Source organism: Hesperophylax consimilis, chromosome 6, assembly GCF_061612785.1.
Source record: "Hesperophylax consimilis isolate HC1 chromosome 6, BYU_Hcon_1.0, whole genome shotgun sequence".
Classification (NCBI taxonomy): Eukaryota; Metazoa; Arthropoda; class Insecta; order Trichoptera; family Limnephilidae; genus Hesperophylax; species Hesperophylax consimilis.
In genome coordinates this window covers 24,248,126-24,266,323 of record NC_142841.1, presented here as the reverse complement: position 1 = coordinate 24,266,323, position 18,198 = coordinate 24,248,126, and the positions used below count along the sequence as shown (strand labels likewise).

General features: G+C 32.8%; 1 protein-coding gene across 1 annotated transcript in view; it reads right to left on the bottom strand.

The window, feature by feature from the left end:
* Window positions 1-77: 77 nt before the first annotated feature.
* Window positions 78-18,198, bottom strand: part of slo (calcium-activated potassium channel slo) — a 141,415-nt gene continuing 123,294 nt past the window's right edge. The window contains exons 18-28 of the mRNA XM_089632480.1: window positions 17,966-18,028; window positions 14,332-14,367; window positions 14,102-14,246; window positions 12,986-13,054; window positions 9,255-9,426; window positions 7,749-7,973; window positions 7,557-7,634; window positions 6,759-6,960; window positions 6,495-6,631; window positions 5,482-5,844; window positions 78-4,795 (exon numbers count right to left, since the gene is read on the bottom strand). Coding sequence (XP_089488606.1) covers window positions 4,661-4,795; window positions 5,482-5,844; window positions 6,495-6,631; window positions 6,759-6,960; window positions 7,557-7,634; window positions 7,749-7,973; window positions 9,255-9,426; window positions 12,986-13,054; window positions 14,102-14,246; window positions 14,332-14,367; window positions 17,966-18,028 — 1,625 coding nt within the window. The 3' untranslated portion in view covers window positions 78-4,660. The remainder of the gene's footprint in view (window positions 4,796-5,481; window positions 5,845-6,494; window positions 6,632-6,758; window positions 6,961-7,556; window positions 7,635-7,748; window positions 7,974-9,254; window positions 9,427-12,985; window positions 13,055-14,101; window positions 14,247-14,331; window positions 14,368-17,965; window positions 18,029-18,198) is intronic.

Below are 18,198 nucleotides of genomic sequence, written 5' to 3'. Positions count from 1 at the left end.
CATATCCGGGCTCCACTGGAAATGACCACTGATACCATGAATAATGGCTTCATCAGACAAAAGAAAAACAGCAGATCTTCAAATACAAATACAGATTTATTTCAGATATTTACAATATTTGCATTTATTAACAATCAACATCAACAACATTGTTATAATTTCATTGCATATGGTATGGATGATTCCAAACAGTTAAGTCTTGTTTAGCAACCGTGAGACTCAGGTATACTTGACTCCTCTTTACAACGGGAAATCAATATTTCATATAAAAATCAAGTACGGCTATGAATGCGGGATACATGAATGTATGTATGTACGTAATGGGAATATGGATTTGAGCATGTGCCAGTTACCAGAGAGTTGGTATACTTGCTTTACGCTTTACAAGCCGTTTGTAGCTGCAGCTGGTTGAACACTACACTGTTTAGTTAAGTATGGCGATGTGCTGAAGATTGAAAAGGTTATCTGTGAGTAAAGTTATAACGACAACCTTATAACAATATTAATAACACTATGGCATCTCGTACAAAATTGATGTAGCAATATTGTATAAAAATTGTTAATACTTTTTTTTTGCGTACTTTTATCTCTTAAATGTGAAATGATTGACTGAAAATATTTAAGAACATGCCAGCAATTTGTGTTAAATGATTCTACAATGTTATTTATTTTATGGCAAAAATATAAAATTCTAATAATTAGATTTTATTATAATGAGTATGAATGATAATAATGTGAAATACTTTAAAACAAGCATCGATGGACGAAATGGTCCTGAAAACAGTAAAGTAGATTATTTTGTGAGGTATCGGTTGAATATGCTTTACAATTTGTTTGTATTCTAATGTCAACATTTTAATATAAAGGCAGTGAGTGATGTATTTTTACTAATGATAAAACATTTAAAATTCGATAACGATGAAAAATTGTGAGCGACCGACAATTTACTAAATCGACAGACATCAAATGTTAAATTTATCCAATAAAATAACAGAGTTCACAATGGATTAAACACTCTACAGTAAGGTCCTGGCAGCAATCACACACGTGTGACCACTCTTCCAAAATACTTTACAAGTAAGGCCCTGGCAGCAATCACACACATGTGATCACTCTTCCAAAACACTCTATAGTAAGGCCCTGGCAGCAATCACACACGTGTGACCACTCTACCAAAATACTTTACAAGTAAGGCCCTGGCAGCAATCACACACATGTGATCACTCTTCCAAAACACTCTATAGTAAGGCCCTGGCAGCAATCACACACGTGTGACCACTCTTCCAAAATACTTTACAAGTAAGGCCCTGGCAGCAATCACACACATGTGATCACTCTTCCAAAACACTCTATAGTAAGGCCCTGGCAGCAATCACACACGTGTGACCACTCTTCCAAAATACTTTACAAGTAAGGCCCTGGCAGCAATCACACACATGTGATCACTCTTCCAAAACACTCTATAGTAAGGCCCTGGCAGCAATCACACACGTGTGACCACTCTTCCAAAACACTACAAGTAAGTTCATGGCAGCAATCACACGCGCGTGACCACTCTTCCAAAACACTCTACAGTAAGGCCCTGGCAGCAATCACACACGCGTGACCACTCTTCCAAAACACTACAAGTAAGTTCCTGGCAGCAATCACACGCGTGTGACCACTCTTCCAAAACACTCTACAGCAAGGCCCTGGCAGCAATCACACACGTGTGACCACTCTTCCAAAACACTCTACAGTAAGGTCCTGGCAGCAATCACACGCATGTGGCCACTCTTCCAAACAATTTATCCAATAAAATAACAGAGTTCACAATGGATTAAACACTCTACAGTAAGGTCATGGCCGCAATCACACGCGCGTGACCACTCTTCCAAACAAACTCAACAATCTTTATGTGCAAAAATAATGTTGTGACCATATTTTTACATCCAAAAATCATTTAAGAATTTTAATAAAAATGATGTACAAAACATTTTAAAATATCTTAAATTTGTAATTAGTACATATCGAGATAAGCGATCATAATTTTTTTTATCAAAGGATGATATCGTAATTTACATGAGATTTCTAGATTGTAAATAAAAGAGTTGCATGGACATAACAAGACAAGAGACACGAGTCGAGAGTGTCGGTCTTCTCGCTCTCTCTCTAGCGCGCTCTCCATCGGTCGCAAGCGCTTCAACATTTGCTTCTCCTACCTAATACTCAATACTACTACCAAAGCTCGACAAATAGAAAATATAACTCCTTTACTGACGTCCTTTAACACAACACATCCATCCAATAGCCACCACGCAATTCAAGCGCCAAAAATATACCAAGAATTTATCACACGATAATGGCAATTGATAACCCAATTAAAACACTATTCAATTAGAATTATTTTAATAAACTCAGTTTTTATGTGTTAAACTTTTCAGTCATAACATAACCGATGTTAAAAGATTACTAGTCACAAACACCAATAATTAGATTTGTTCACTTTTATAATTGTCTGATTTTCTAATAAGTTCTTTGGATAATATTTAATTCACTATTATCTTAAGAGACAACGAGAGTCATTATGCAGCATCCCTCGACCCACCCCGCACAGCCACCCGACATTAGCTAAACAAACAAAACAACACAAACAAACAAACAGACAAATCATACGGTGCTCTAGAAAGGACACATTTCTCTATCTATCAGAACACAATGGCTTGAAGGGACTTTACATGGTGGAAATGCATGTACGGGTAAATATATATAATAAATCTTTTATTTATAAGCGACTGGGTAACTATCCAACAATATTCCTCTAAATAATAGTATAAAATAACATGCAACTAAAATATTTTATAATATAAAAAAAATTAATAAAAATCATAATCATGCTATAATATATTTTATAGTATAAAAATGATCATGCAACTTAAAAATAAATTACTTGTCATGTTCAAAGTTTAAAATACAGTGAAAAATTAAAATGTTTATCTTCTAGTGTTAGTAATAACATAATAAAATGATTGTTTAAATTAATAAGAATTGAAATATTATCATATCAATAGGTTACTACTTCTAGGGTTAATTTAATAAAAAATATATTGTAGATATCTTCTAGAAAAAAGTTCAAATATTAAAGTAATACATAATAGCAATCAATCTACGCTGATTAATTGATCTAGCAATACTTTAAAAAACATTATCCCGTAGGGTTACTATAGGATTAAAAGCTGTCAGCTATTAAAACATATTGAATGTACTTGTTGTAAGAAAGGCCCGCTTCAACCACTCGGTAATTAATCATCACTGGTTTTAACAAATCTTTTAGACGGCTGTTTCGTCATAATCTTTCTATTTGTTACAGAATACATAGTGAGTTGTAATTTAATTTAGCGTAATATTTTTATTAAAGCACTTATTCTTTTATGTATAATTAGTTTTAATGTAATATTATCATTATTCTTGTTTAGTAGATTTTTTAATTTATTTTGAATAACAACTCAAAATGAAAGTTACGAAAAAAAATTGCAAAATGGATTAAAAAATTATATTGTTTTGTAACAAACGAAGTGTTGTTTTTGTGTACAAATATGAAGCTATAATAATAAATGTGATTAATTGTACTAAATGAAATAATGTAGATTTAAAAATAATAATTAATAGAAAAGGCAAAATAAACAATATACATGATTAAAACATGTCCTTTGTGTAAATATATAATCACTTTTATATCAAACAAGCAACTTCAATGTTCTTTCTTCACTCATTGGTGTTCATAAAATGTGTCCTATTTTGAATAATAGTTGGGTTTAATAATTAAGAATGTGTCTTTGCACTAAACATCAAATGGAAGATAAATCAATGTAAACAATCAAACAACTTTATTTATAACCTGAACAATTTAAAGTTACAAGTGTTGGAATGTTCTTGACAAAATTTACTGGAGCGATTGAACGCCAACTTTCCCTTCTATTTAGGGGCATTGTCTTTTTCTTTTAGGATCTTTCCTGGATAAACAGGATACCATGAACCAGGTTCGGTTTAATTGATTGAGAAAAAAAACATTTAAATGATTTTATAATGGTTGCTTAAATTAGGTTAGGGTATTTCAAACTCAATTAAATTTTAAAACCATCAAATCGACAGCCATCACCATTTAAAAATGTTGACACTTGAACAGTTCCTGTTAAACACTGTTTTACGGCCTGTGGTAAAATTGTGAACAGATGACAAACATGACAACGTTGTCATGCTTGACAGTTGATCACAATTTTATCAAAAGATGAAACAGGCTGTGAATCTGCATTTAACGGGGGACCATTCATATGTTACAAATCGAAAATGGTGGTAATTATCATCAAACATGGATTTTGAAACAGTCTAACCTCATTCTATCATCCAGTTGACCGGAGTTTGGATAGTTGATGTTCTATTGCGCGCATATTTAATTTTACATTTGATTTATCTTCCATGTACACATATAAAGAAGGACTCCTCGCAAATCAAAACACGAAAAAAGATAGAAAAGGAGTGCAGTGATGGTTTAAAAACAAAACGGACACACAAGGCAGAAGTAGCAAGTAGCTTGGTGGGCTGTTGCGGGCGCTACCCTTACATAGGTGTTTGTTCATATGTAAGAGTAGGGACCGTCAGTGAGGGCGCTGCAAAGCAGCAGTCAGGAGTTGTCGTCTTTGTTGGTGCCCCCGCCCCCAGCGCCGGCTGCGCCCCCGCCCCCTCCGCCCGCCCCGTTGGCCCGACTCCGAGTGGGCCGGTATTCCAGGCCCGGGTCAAACTGCATCAGGACAAACACCTGAAAAAAATACACTATTAGCAGGACCTATTTTATCTCGACCGTTTGGCTTTTCATCTGTCTGGAAATATGTTTGAACATTCCACTACATCCATTTGGGGAAATAGGGAACTGTTGTTACCATTTGGGAACAAGAGTTGGCAGTTATGGCCAAGTTGGTCATATCCGAGTGTTTTAATAGTACGAGAAACTTTATTTTTCAAGCAAGCCTTACTTTGACTAGATGGCTCATTTTGACTATGGTACCTACTTGCCTGCAGAAAGATTGAAAAAATAATTATTGCCATTGAGATAGTGATGTTTCCTCGAATTGTATAATTTCTCCTTGGCTTTGTTTTGTCTTCACCCATTCCACCATGTTCCCAGCGTATATCAAATAAAGAGAATACACCTCACAAGAGATAAACATACAGAAGTGTGTCGTGTCTGTGTTTGTGTAAGCTCAATTTGACCTTAATTCTGGTGAAATTGATCAAACATTTTGTAATGTCGAAATTCTTCTTGAGCAGATAATACAAATTTAATTTTTCCTATCTGGCGCTCAGAGGTCTTTTAGCCACATCAATTGGCTTTTGGTTACTTTTCAGTAATAAGTGCCGTACCAAAAATATTCTAATGTTAATAATTTTGTCTGACCAACGTGTAATCATTTTTTTAAGCAAAAATCGATAAAAATTAAAACTCACCTGATCAGTTGGCAACAGAGAGAAATCGTCAGGTGGATTTGTTATCACATATCGTTTACTGCTCGCATCGCACGATGAACTTGTATCTCTAAACCTGTAGAGTCCTATGCAGAGCATGCCGTATGCCTTGAGCGCGGCCACAAACAGGTCCCCGTACTTGCCAGCCTCGCCGAACTGGGCGAGGGGTCCGTCGTATAGAGATATTTGACCGACCCTGCAGCGATCCCTGTTCGAAAGACTGTCGGCTGTCGAATAGCCGCCTCTCAGACCTGCCCCCTCCGCGAGGATCAGCTCCAGTTCCGGAGTAGCGCCTCCCGTAATGAGCGACCTGATCAGTGTCAGGGCGTTCTGATTGAAATACGTCTGAAAAAGGGGAAATAAAATATAATCTTCAACACAATGAATATTCACCTTCCCTCTCTCCATAATTTAAAATGATGGTCTAGAACACTCTTGAAGGGTGAAAGCCAGAAACAATTGGAAAAAAAATATCAACACAATTAATTTCACTACAATGAATTTCAATGCAACAAATTTTAATTCAATTAAAACCTTTACAATGAAATCCAATGCAATGAAATAATATTAGTCAACTTTATATAGATGTCTATAAAATATTATAAAGTGCGGTAACTTCGGAAGGTGATTTACAAGATAGTAGAAATAAAAAAGATAAATAAGTTTTTTCGAAATCCTTATCCTAATCGCACAAAAGATGCAAAAGTTTTTTGTTGTTGAATGATTTAAGCGAAAATGAAAAAAAAAATTGTAATGTAATAAAATACATACATTTTTTACAAATAAAACATCACTAAATGGCCCAACACTGACTTTGACTTCAGTTTATGGAGTCGTATTACAAAAACAAGCTTTAATTTCGGACAATAATTTTAGAGTTGGGGTGTGGTGAATACTATGTAAAAAAAATCTTTTAAATATACATATTATTATGAAAGATATAGCTGTTTAAAAAAAATGGTTAAGTACTTAAAGTAATTAGGTTCTATACTCACTGTTGACATAAGAGAATCTAATACACTAACAGCAAAAGCTGTACCACAAGCAAATGGCTGGGTGAGGTACAATTCCGTATCTGGATCATCATCGTCGTCCTGATCTAAGAACTGTACATTACTGTCGTTTACTAACTCTGAAACAAACATAAGCATGTACCAGGTTATGTGAATGAAGAAAAGACATTGGAGAATTGCTCACACTTTCATTGCACGGTCGTCATACTTATCATTACCCTATGACTTATTATTTATATAACTAACCTGTAATCATAGGAACATTTGCACCATATACAGATCCTCTCCTTTGTAATACGATAGGGCTACCTACGGGAGTCAAAGCATCTTGTTCTGTTGCGCCTTGACTTAAAACACCTATTGTATCGTCAAATGTCATGGCTTTTATATTAAGGGAGGCTAAAATTGCTTCTTTATCTGCTAATGTTGGGTCATCGTTACTAGGGACCTGAGAAACATCACAAATAATATATTTAATTATTTTAAGTGCTAAACATTTACATAAGTATTTTTTTTCCTCCGCTGCTCATCTCACTAGGGAATTCCTGTCGAGATGAGCAGCTTTACAATTATATTCAATCAAATAAGTAAATTACATAACACATGCACAGATGAAACACATTATATTGTGCATATGGAAAACATTTAAAAAGCTGCACCAATGATATGTCAAAAATGTGCTCTGATGACTAATGTAGGACTATGCCCGGCATATAGCATAGTTAATATTTTACGATTCCAATATCACTGGATGGCATCCTTAGTTGGGAAAGTGAAACAAAGGTTGCCCACAGACGAGATGGGCTGATTACTAAAAGAAAACTGCTGGCAGATGCGTTAAAGGTGTTGAATATTATAAAACTTGACGTGTCTGATGAAGCCCTATTTTTTTAATGTGAACACTGGACAAGAGTCATAACTGCTCCCAACTATTCAGAGCCAGTGGGGCTTTGCCGGCGGGATAATATGTTCAAAGATAAATGCCTGCAGGTTTATGAAGAAGATATATGTAGCAGATTTATTTCAATAAAAAAAAAAACAAACCTTGGCTGAGAGAATACAACACATGTCGCAAAGATTAACGTTGACAGCTCTTAAGTCAGCTCTACTTAAAGGTGAACCCTAAAATTAAACAAAATGTCCAGTTTTAAAAGTTTATAAATAACATTGAAAACATTCCCGTGAAACACGCACAGAAATTTTCTTGGGTAATTAGTAATAATATGTTTTACTTACATTTAAAACAGATATTTTGGGTAAATTTTGAAGCATTTTCCATTCTCTCCGAATGTAATCCACCGATCCAACTATAACCACGTGCTTCAACTCGTGGTAGTGAAAATTGCTCGCTCTCAGCGGCATTACTAAATTTCTTAAGCCAATAAGGGGAGAATCCGGATCGGCAAATAAACATACTACAACATGACCGTTCAACACTGTCATAGCAGCTTGATTTCGATCCTGGAAAAGAAAAAAATTATAATTGGGAATTCGTAGGAAGCGAAGTCTGAAGCGTGTTTGTAAAGTCGGCTAATGGGTTTATAACACATATTAAAAACATTTCATTTTGACTTTACAAAATCAGATTTAAAACAAAATGAAAGTGAATCAGTAAAAAAAATTGTTTCTTGAAAAGAAACAAAGGATTTTCATAAAATTGTAGATGCATGCAATGTTGTACAATTTAGAAAATGGTTGCCTAAAGTCAACTTCAACAGATTTGAATTAAAAAGTTTGTTGACGCAACTATTTGCATCTTCTTTTAATATATATTTCTTCATTCTCCCATCCAACCTGTTGTCCATTACTTGTCCCTGTTTGACAGAGTGGAATATATATCTGAGTGACCTTACAGCAATTGTCCCGGTCAGTATATTACGGAAATTTGAGCAGTGATCAATTCAGTTGTATCTGTGTGATGTAGTATCGATTCTTACAGAAACTTGAGCAGTGATTAATTCAGTGATATCTGTGTGCCGTAATATTGATTCTTACAGAAACTTGAGGAGTGATCAATTCAGTGGTATCTGTGTGCCGTAGTATTGATTCTTACAGAAACTTGAGCAGTGATTAATTCAGTGATATCTGTGTGCCGTAGTATTGATTCTTACAGAAACTTGAGGAGTGATCAATTCAGTGGTATCTGTGTGCCGTAATATTGATTCTTACAGAAACTTGAGCAGTGATTAATTCAGTGATATCTGTGTGCCGTAGTATTGATTCTTACAGAAACTTGAGGAGTGATCAATTCAGTGGTATCTATGTGCCGTAATATTGATTCTTACAGAAACTTGAGCAGTGATTAATTCAGTGATATCTGTGTGCCGTAGTATTGATTCTTACAGAAACTTGAGGAGTGATCAATTCAGTGGTATCTGTGTGCCGTAATATTGATTCTTACAGAAACTTGAGCAGTGATTAATTCAGTGATCCCTCAGTTCTATAATATCGATTCTCACAAAAACTGACAGTGTAAAAATTAAGGTAAGTCAGATTCCTTCTCAATTTCCGCCGTTCACCACATATACCGCAGTTGTGTTACTTTTTGATTACAGTCTAACAAATGAAAAAAAAGTATAAAAATACAAAAAAAAATTGCAGACAAATATTGTGACTACGGTTGTTTGTTGTTCACTAACATTTTAATGACACTGTGATCTTTGTTTCTATATCTCGCATTATTGTTTACTTATGGTAAAAAGATTTTAATTTTAATTTTCATTAAAAATTTACAAATATTACCAGTATGCAGTCTTCCAGATTTCTTGCCGGGCTCCAATGGAACATACCCGTTGAGTCATATTTCATTTCAGTCTTTTCAAAATCAAAGTCTTTTGACTGGTCATCCGCCAGGCCGGCCGGTAAACTGACGCCGTTGCTATTTGGGTTGGTTCCAGTACTCCTACTTGTGGGCCTGCAAAATTCAATTGAAATTTAATTAAAGGTTTCATGGCTGGTAATCTTCAATGTTGCCACATTGTAAAATGGAACAAAAAAATGGGGAATAATACATAGTACAATACTGAAGCTTATTTGGCAGTAATCATTTCTATTTTGATGGAAAGATAAATTTACATTTAATAATGGGTTCTAAAAATGGTAATCTTTTACGTTGCCAAGCCTTAAAATGAAAAAAAAAAATAGGAAATATAATATGTGAATAGGCATGTACTGAAGCTTATTTCGTTCTAAAGGCTTCTATTTTTGAAAGATGAGTGCTTGCTTTAATAAAAGTCTTTATTATATTAGCTATAAATTAAGGTTTATATTGTAAAAGTGTACACCTTGACACAGTTAACTTTGCAGGTGGTCAAAACAGTATTTAAAGAAGCCATGTTTTTTCCAACATGAATAATTTTTTTTTTTGTCTTTTCAATAATTTTTATTCTTATGACATGATAAAAATAAGAAAACCTATGAAATGCAATGAAAATAGCATTATTCTAAAGATATTGGGTTTCATGGACTAAAAACTTATAAAAATTCCCGATAAGTCCAGTATTAGGACGAGTTGCCGCCAGTTCAAGTTGTGTTTTATTCGTTCTTGTTAGCCCCCTTACTTATAATAGAGGTGTAAATATTACGCAGTGCGGAAGGTTGGACTACTGAAAGACTTGACTTATTACCATGACGTATGTAGTTAAAATGTTAAACTAGCGCGTAAGAATCTAATAAGTAAGACGGTAGGGATTTATTTAGCACTGGTATCCCCAATTTAGTGTTGATGCCAACGGATGCAAAGTTAACTATATCAAGCTGTACTGATGCTTATTTGGTTCTAAACGCTTTTATTTAATGGAAAGTTGAGTGCTTGCTTTAACACAAGTCCATATAATATTAAATTATTGCCAGAAGCCCATTTGGCTTCTATTGTAAAAATATATCTTTAACATTTTTGTTCAAGTACAAATTAATATGAAAGGTAAAAATTTTTATTTAATCTTATAAATGTGTCTCGATAGGTACCTACACAGGAAAACTGAATAATTAATTTAAATATATAATGCTGCTTAGTAATTAAAAGCTGTTAATTTAATCCAAAAGAAATCAATAATATAATGGATGCTAAAATAATTTATACGAAAATATAAAATATGTAAATTGCAACCAAATCGAATGGTTTATTAAGTTATTTCACAAGTGAAACATTTTTTTTTAATTACATTTTATAAAAGTTTAAAATAATGATAGTAGTATATAAGATATCGTCAATATTCTAAAAATTTATTTATATTACTTTCTTTGATGAAATAAATGATAATAATTTGTTTAAGAGTCATTGAAAAAATATTAATCTTTCGTGGGATTGTAGGTTGCGAATATAAGTTCGATTTACATGCAAATAACTACAGAACATCAAAAAATAATATTACACAACGGTTTTTACAAGAATGATAACATCAAAAAATGTATAACTACGCAATGCTCGATAAATAAAAAACTTTAAAATTTTCTACTGCATCAAGAAAAAATACTTTTGTAAAAAAATATAGCAATAAAAAACAAAAATTGTTACAGTTTTCGTTATTTTATAAAATTTAAGAAATACACATTATTTGTAAAAATAAAACTTGTTTAACCCTCCGTTAAATTAAAAATTTGGTCCTGACCTCCGAATTAATTTTGTACCAAAATTTAAAATCTGCAGCTGTGTACTAAATCTAATTTAACTTTTAAACCATATGTTTAAACGTAATATTTTTTATGTTCAAGTTATGTAAAAAATATAATAGTAATAATGTAAGTTGTGGATATGAAAAAGTTTTTTTATTCATTTAAAAAAAAATTAGATACAAAAAAAGTTGAACATTGGTCAATCTTATTGGCATAATCATGTTTTTTACACATATATACAGAGTATCGCAAAAATATGTATACACACTTTAATACCTCATTCATTCTATTTTTTTTCTAGGTACAAGACATTTAAACTAATTGCTGATATTAGACTATACTTTGTGATCACGATGTGGGAGCTTATCTCCATGAAAATATTTCAAACAGAGGTGCCATTGAATGCCCCTTGCATTCTCCAGACCTCACTTTATTGTATTTTTCTTGTGGGGACTCATCAAAGATAAGATTTATCGGTTAAAACATTGAAGGGGGAAATAGGTAAAGAATGTAACGAAATTCCCAATTAAGTGATTTGCCATAGTTGCGATTGCATTGCTTTGCGTTATCAGAAATGTTTGTATAAAAAAGGGCATCCATTTGAACATTTGCGCTGACTAAAAAAATTCTACATCTGTCTTCTTTAATTTGTACATTTAATCTGTAATACATCTAAATATATACTGTTTTTATCATCAGGCAAAGTGTCTATCCATTTTTTTGGGTCACCCTAAATAACTTGGTATGATAGTCCTCAAAGCATCCACCACGCGATTTTCTAGCGAGCTTATCGAGTCCAGAACCACTCACCATTTTGATAAACATATTATTGCCAACCCTACGAAATCAATGCTTCATTATCTATACTGATATCTCACTTATATGTACGCTTTTAAGCCAACATACTTCAGGTCCGCCGTGCTGGCACGGTTGGAATCTAAGACATAGCGATACACCCCCGCCCGGCAGGTTTGGAGGCCAGCGGGTTAAAGATGCAAAATGCTTAAAAAAAAATTATTTTCAAATTTCCCTATAAAAACAATGAAGATTATAATAAAAAATATTAAAAAATGGATTTAGGAAGGTAAAAAAGAAAGTGTTAAAATTTAATATAATTAAGTATTTATAAACATTTATGAAAACCTACTGTTTACTATATACAACACAAAGACAACAACGATTACAATAGCTTGAAAGTATAAGAGAAATGCACAATTACAGAAAGACAATTTGATAAAGCTAGCAAAAATATATGTAGAAAAAGCGTGCGAATTGCCAATCAGTTTGTTGTAATAATTAAATAATAAGTGATGTTTACAAACATTGGTATGCAAATATGACTTTTATGTTGAAAATAAATTACTTATTAAATTTTAAAGAATGAATACATATTATACACTTGATAATTTGAGATAAGTTTTGTGACTGAGCACGAATTTGTACGAAAAACAGAGAAGGAAGAAGTTTTTGACAGAATGTAAAAAACCTGCCTTTCGGCTGTTGATTACTTTATCTTTATTTTGATTTGAGGTAATTATTTGAACACAAAAATAAAAGGTGGACCAGTGTGATTTGAAAAATCATTGTTTGGATATCTATGTACAAAGAAACATTCTTTAAAGAATTAAACAACGCAATCGAGCCATACGAAAATAGCGTGCGTACAAATTATTCGCAACGGCGTGACTCGGCTGTCAAATTCAGTAGCAGAATTGGCTCCGTGTAGAAGGTGTTTTTATATCTCAGCATGCCAATGGTAAAAACGCTATAATATTATTTTGCTAATGCTAACATCTACTTGATAAAGAAGAGAGGAAATGACTATGATGAATAAATAAGTACACTGCGACTAATCATACATGAGTTTTTTCACTTCATAGGAGAGATGGTATCCCTGGTACGTGCTGTCCGTCTCTGGTACCGCCGGCCTGTGAACACAACCACACTACTCTTGTCGGCCTGTCTTACCCAGTACAATCCATATACAAACAAACAATCAATCAATACATCATAATCCTAACCCTAATCCTGCTGACCTTTTGCCATTTTCACACAAAATAAACTCTAATTCATTCATTTTGATGCTAGGAGATATCAATTTACTTTTAATAAATAATAAGAGTAATTTGCTAATTATTGTAAAGTGCCTTTTTCGTTAAACACCGCCAAAGGTGCTTTGCTAAGAAATTCTAAAGTCACTTGTTTTTAATTATGTAATAGTTTTTCAAAGTTAAAAGAAGACAGAATAACTAATGTTTGTTGGGAGATCTCTGTGTAGAGTATGTTGTAACCATTGAAGGCCTATTTATGTTCACCATGATGTAATATAATATAACTACTGGGTGTAACAATAGTCGTTGATGGTTGATTTAGTCAGTAAATTAGGAAGGAGAACAAGAATGATATCCACGTTAGAAAAAGAGGCTGACAGATTTTCAACAAATATTTATATTTATTGTAAATTTTGAAATTCTTTGTGAAAAGATTACAATCTTCGACTGGTACATACAATGTTTAATGAAACATGTTTCGATATACATAAGATGAAATTCGCACCTCACTTGATTGCTATTGATATAAGATGTAAGTTATGTTAAAGGTAACAAAGGAATTGGTCTGTAGAGACTTAAATAAGTGCGAGAGAGTTAAATGGCTGAGAGCTGCTGCAATAGGTTGATAGAAGAAGGAACAATGTTATGATTGAAGAGTTTATGAAAGGGACGAATCCCTAGATTGATAATGAGATATATCTCATGCAGGTCAAGGGAAGAGTATGAAGGGGAAACATGAAGTAAAAACCCCTCAAATCAACGAAACAGAAAAACAATTTTGAAGCATCGATTTGATAAAATATAGATATGCAAATTTTAATAAGCTTCTGTTTTTTTAATGTATAAAGCCATATTTTCATGTTTCAACAAAAAATGTGTTAAATAAAATAGCATATTGACAAAGGATAAACAATGTGTGAATACCTATTGTTATACCCAGGTGAAGTGAGAGCATCAGCTGGGGTCCTGTTTACATTTGGTTTAACTTTGTTAACCTGTTTGGTTGTAGAGTTCATTAATTGGTTGGCTGCCGGTGTTATGGCAACACTTCTGTGATTTCGATTTATCACTGAAATGAGAAAAGATACACTTATAGTTTTCACTAAAACGAGGCAACCTTTTCCGCTAATATTATACACATTAATTATACTTACAACTTATTTCCTCTCCTCTATCTCTCGTCAGCTCGCCTGAAAAAAATTGTAATATAAATTCAATGTAACCATAAATATATTATCAGGGAAAATCATAACAAAATATTATTATTACATTGTAGAAGTTTAATAATTTATTTATTTTTTAATTATGGAAGTGTTGGAGCAAAGATAAGAATTCTTACTAGCAAAATTTATTTGGGCCATCTTTAGGAAAATTAACCCAATGACCTCCAAATTGATAAGCTAAAAAATTGGCCCTCACCTCTGAATCCATTTTGTACCAATTTTTTTAATCTGCAATCTAATATAACCCTTAAACCATATTGTGGACAATAACTTTTTGTTTAAAAGTTTTTCACTTAATTTTTTATTTTTATTTGTATACAAAAGCCTTGGTCAATCTCATTGGCATAATATTTATTTTTTATGTATACATTAAAATTTAAAAATTGATATTATAGTCCTCAAAGCATCCACCACGTGTTTTTCGAGAGAGCTTATTGAGTTCACAACTATTCGCTATTTTGAAAAATCACTAACAAAAATTCATTTGTAAAATATCAGGGAAAAACTTTGCCAACACTACGAAATGAATGCTTCATTATCTAGAGACCAATTGGCATTAAAAATACTTGTCACTTGCATGTCCGTTTTTCGTTTTTAGCGGACATACTTCAGGCACGCCGTGGTGGCATGGTTCGAATTTATGACATAGCGATACACCCCTGCAGGGCCGGCAGGGTTGAAGGCCAATGGGTTAAATAATCTGAAGATTGTTCTACATTCATCTTTCATATTAGAAGAATTTATTCATAAATATAATAGCCATTTTTTAAATTTGTAAACGGCATATTTTAACGATCAATAGTATTTTATATGGATATTTCAAACTAAAAAACAATTTTTACACAATAATAAAACAATATAAAAGCGGGAGGGACCTACAACAACACCATCAATTTAAATATTGGTCCAAAAATTATCAATGCCATTTTATTTACATAATGTAATACATTTGTTGAAATTAAATACAAATATGCAAACAAATATATTTGCAATTTATATTCAGAATTTAGATAAGTTTTGGATCATTAGTTTGTACTTGGTAACAATATAAGCATGCAAACATCTAACAACAATGCAAATAAAGCTCAGATTTCTTGCCAGAGTAATAAAGTTTTAATACTATTTTATCATAGTATTATAAACCAATCAGCTATGAGAAGCGTGATTTTATTAAAATTACATTTTCTTTTGAGATGTCGTGAAAATGGTCCAAGGGTTAAAAGCAGACGATCTTTTTACAGGAAAAATGTTTCATCTCTTCCACTAGTAAAATTAAATTACGATTTGGTAAAAAACACATAAACTCCTATCACCTACTCGTAGAAATCACCCACCAAGTATGTCTCAAAATCTGCTATCTATTCATTACAGAATAAATCAAATATCTTTCGTTAAATATCTATGAAGACAATAAAAACCCTAAATCATTAAACATAAAGTAGAAACATAAGGCAAGTCAAATTATCTGAGAAAATCCATTTGTAGATGCCGCGTTTGGCATTGATTTATAGTATTCCGTCCTAGTTTTGAGAGGAAAAATCCCGCACTTTGTTGGGAGAGAACTTAAAAATGATTACAAAAGCAATGAAATAATAAATAAATAAATATTGGGTCTTGCGCATAGACATATGAATATTAGTAGACCTGCCCTAAGTGATAAAAGCGTATTATTCCCCACTCCCCATACCGGTTCCATTGGAGCCGGCTGGGCTCGCATATGGCCTCCCGTGAATCTAGAAAATGTGACGTCATCATTCTTGTGCGAACTAGCGTCGAGCTCCATAGGTTCATTTGGGCTCATCGTTGTTTACTGGGGTAAGTAAATTATGAAACATTTGTAAAAGTGTCTTAACTAAATACTCTGAAACTAACTACGACTGAAAATAGAAGAAATTTACTTTGCCGAATTTGGACTTGGCAAATTTGTTCATAACGTGGCGAGTAATTTGCGCTCCCATGTAAAAATTTCTATTCATTCAAAAGCAGATTTTACTTTTAAGAACTAAATGGTGATATTATAATGCGAGATGCCTATATACTGTCAAATTGATTTATTGACGAATCACAGCCAGCTTTCCCCTCTGCGTCCCGCAACTGTTGGTTTGACCCCTCGCCTTTAAGTTCTCGTCTATTAATATTCATATGTCTATGGTCTTGCGTCCTTTACTTTAGTACTTTATTTTATACGTCGAAAGAGTTACATATTACTGTCATTACATTTTTAATTTATATCTGCATCAAATTGTGAGAAATAATCTTAACGATAAAGCAGAAAATCTGTTTGTCTGAAGCCACAAAAACAGTGCATTCTGCCATTATGAGATTTGCAAACCTTTTCGTGTCCAAAATTTCTAGGTTAATGCAACCACTCTCACCTCCCAACTTTATTTCCTTCGAGAGATAATATATTTAGTTTTAAAATACATACCAAAACTGTCAAAGCCGTAGGAGTGAAATATTTATTTACAGTAAAAAAGTGCACGAAAAGGCCGGAGAAAGAAGCCTTTTGGATGCGTCGTAGATTATTCATTTTTAAGGTGAAATTTTTATAATTAACACTGTAATTTGGAAAGGGACCATTCGTTTCACGGTAACAATAAAGTAATTAGTGCTAACTATGTTTTGTGCAATTTTAATTACAGCTAACAAGATTTAAGTACATTCCTGTAACTAATTATATTTTCAGTACGTAATTTAGAAAATGCTTATTTTGAGAACATTGTAGTATGTAGGTATGTAGTACAAAATTTGTAAAGGCATATTGTGTTGGGGACACAAGATATCCAAAAATTTGTTAATGTTCATTGTGCAACTTAATAACAACTTAGGTGTGACAATATGCTGAATAAGAACAAATAAATTGTTTCTCAATTGATTATTATTTCATTAGTAAATGTAATTGTGCTCCGTGTATAGTTTAATCAGTGCAATAAATATTGCATTTTATCGTATTTTGCAAAGTTTCTAAAAGGTGTTCTTTTAATGGAGAAAAATTGTGTTTAATAATCCAGTTCACTAATAATTATAAATAACAGAAAATTATCTAAATAGCTACAACTTAAATTCATTGAAATTTGAGAGGCTTCAGTTTAATTGAAAAGAAAAATAATGAAACATGCGTTAAGAATAATAATTCATGCAAGGACAAAAATAAAAGGTTTCAAAACAAATCAAACACATAATTTTGATAAAGCAAAAGAAAGTTATTTTCGTGAAATTAAAATTTATGATGAAAAACTGTAAGTAATGGTAGAAAAAAGTTAATATTATTACTTTTCATTAAAATTGATAAGATAATAAAAATGATTAATGTTGAAAAACAACAAAGTTGTTGTATTTAGATTTTGTAGAGTAAAATTGAGAAAATATATATAAAAAAAGTGCCAAATTGTTGGCAATCTAAATTTAAACAGTTGCTCGAAATGCTATTGTGAATATATAAGTCTTCACGTAAATCTACACGCGCTGCCAAATTATTTCTATGTGCTGATCCAGCGAAGCAAAACTATATTGCGGCGAACCTAAAATAAGAAATGTAGGCATTTTGAAGTTTAATGTTTTGTACCTCTTACGTGAACCTTCTTGGGCAACTCTGGCGGGGTGAACGTGGGAGGAGGATGATGGTCATCTGCAAACACCCCAACACATTCCAAAATACCATCACTAAAGGACATAGCACCATCACACTCATCTCGCAACATTATATTATATCAGCAAAGGTGACAACCAAAGCGTTGCCACCGTTAAACTTGAACCAATTAGCAATTTAACTGAAAGTATTATTCTGGTTAGTGAATT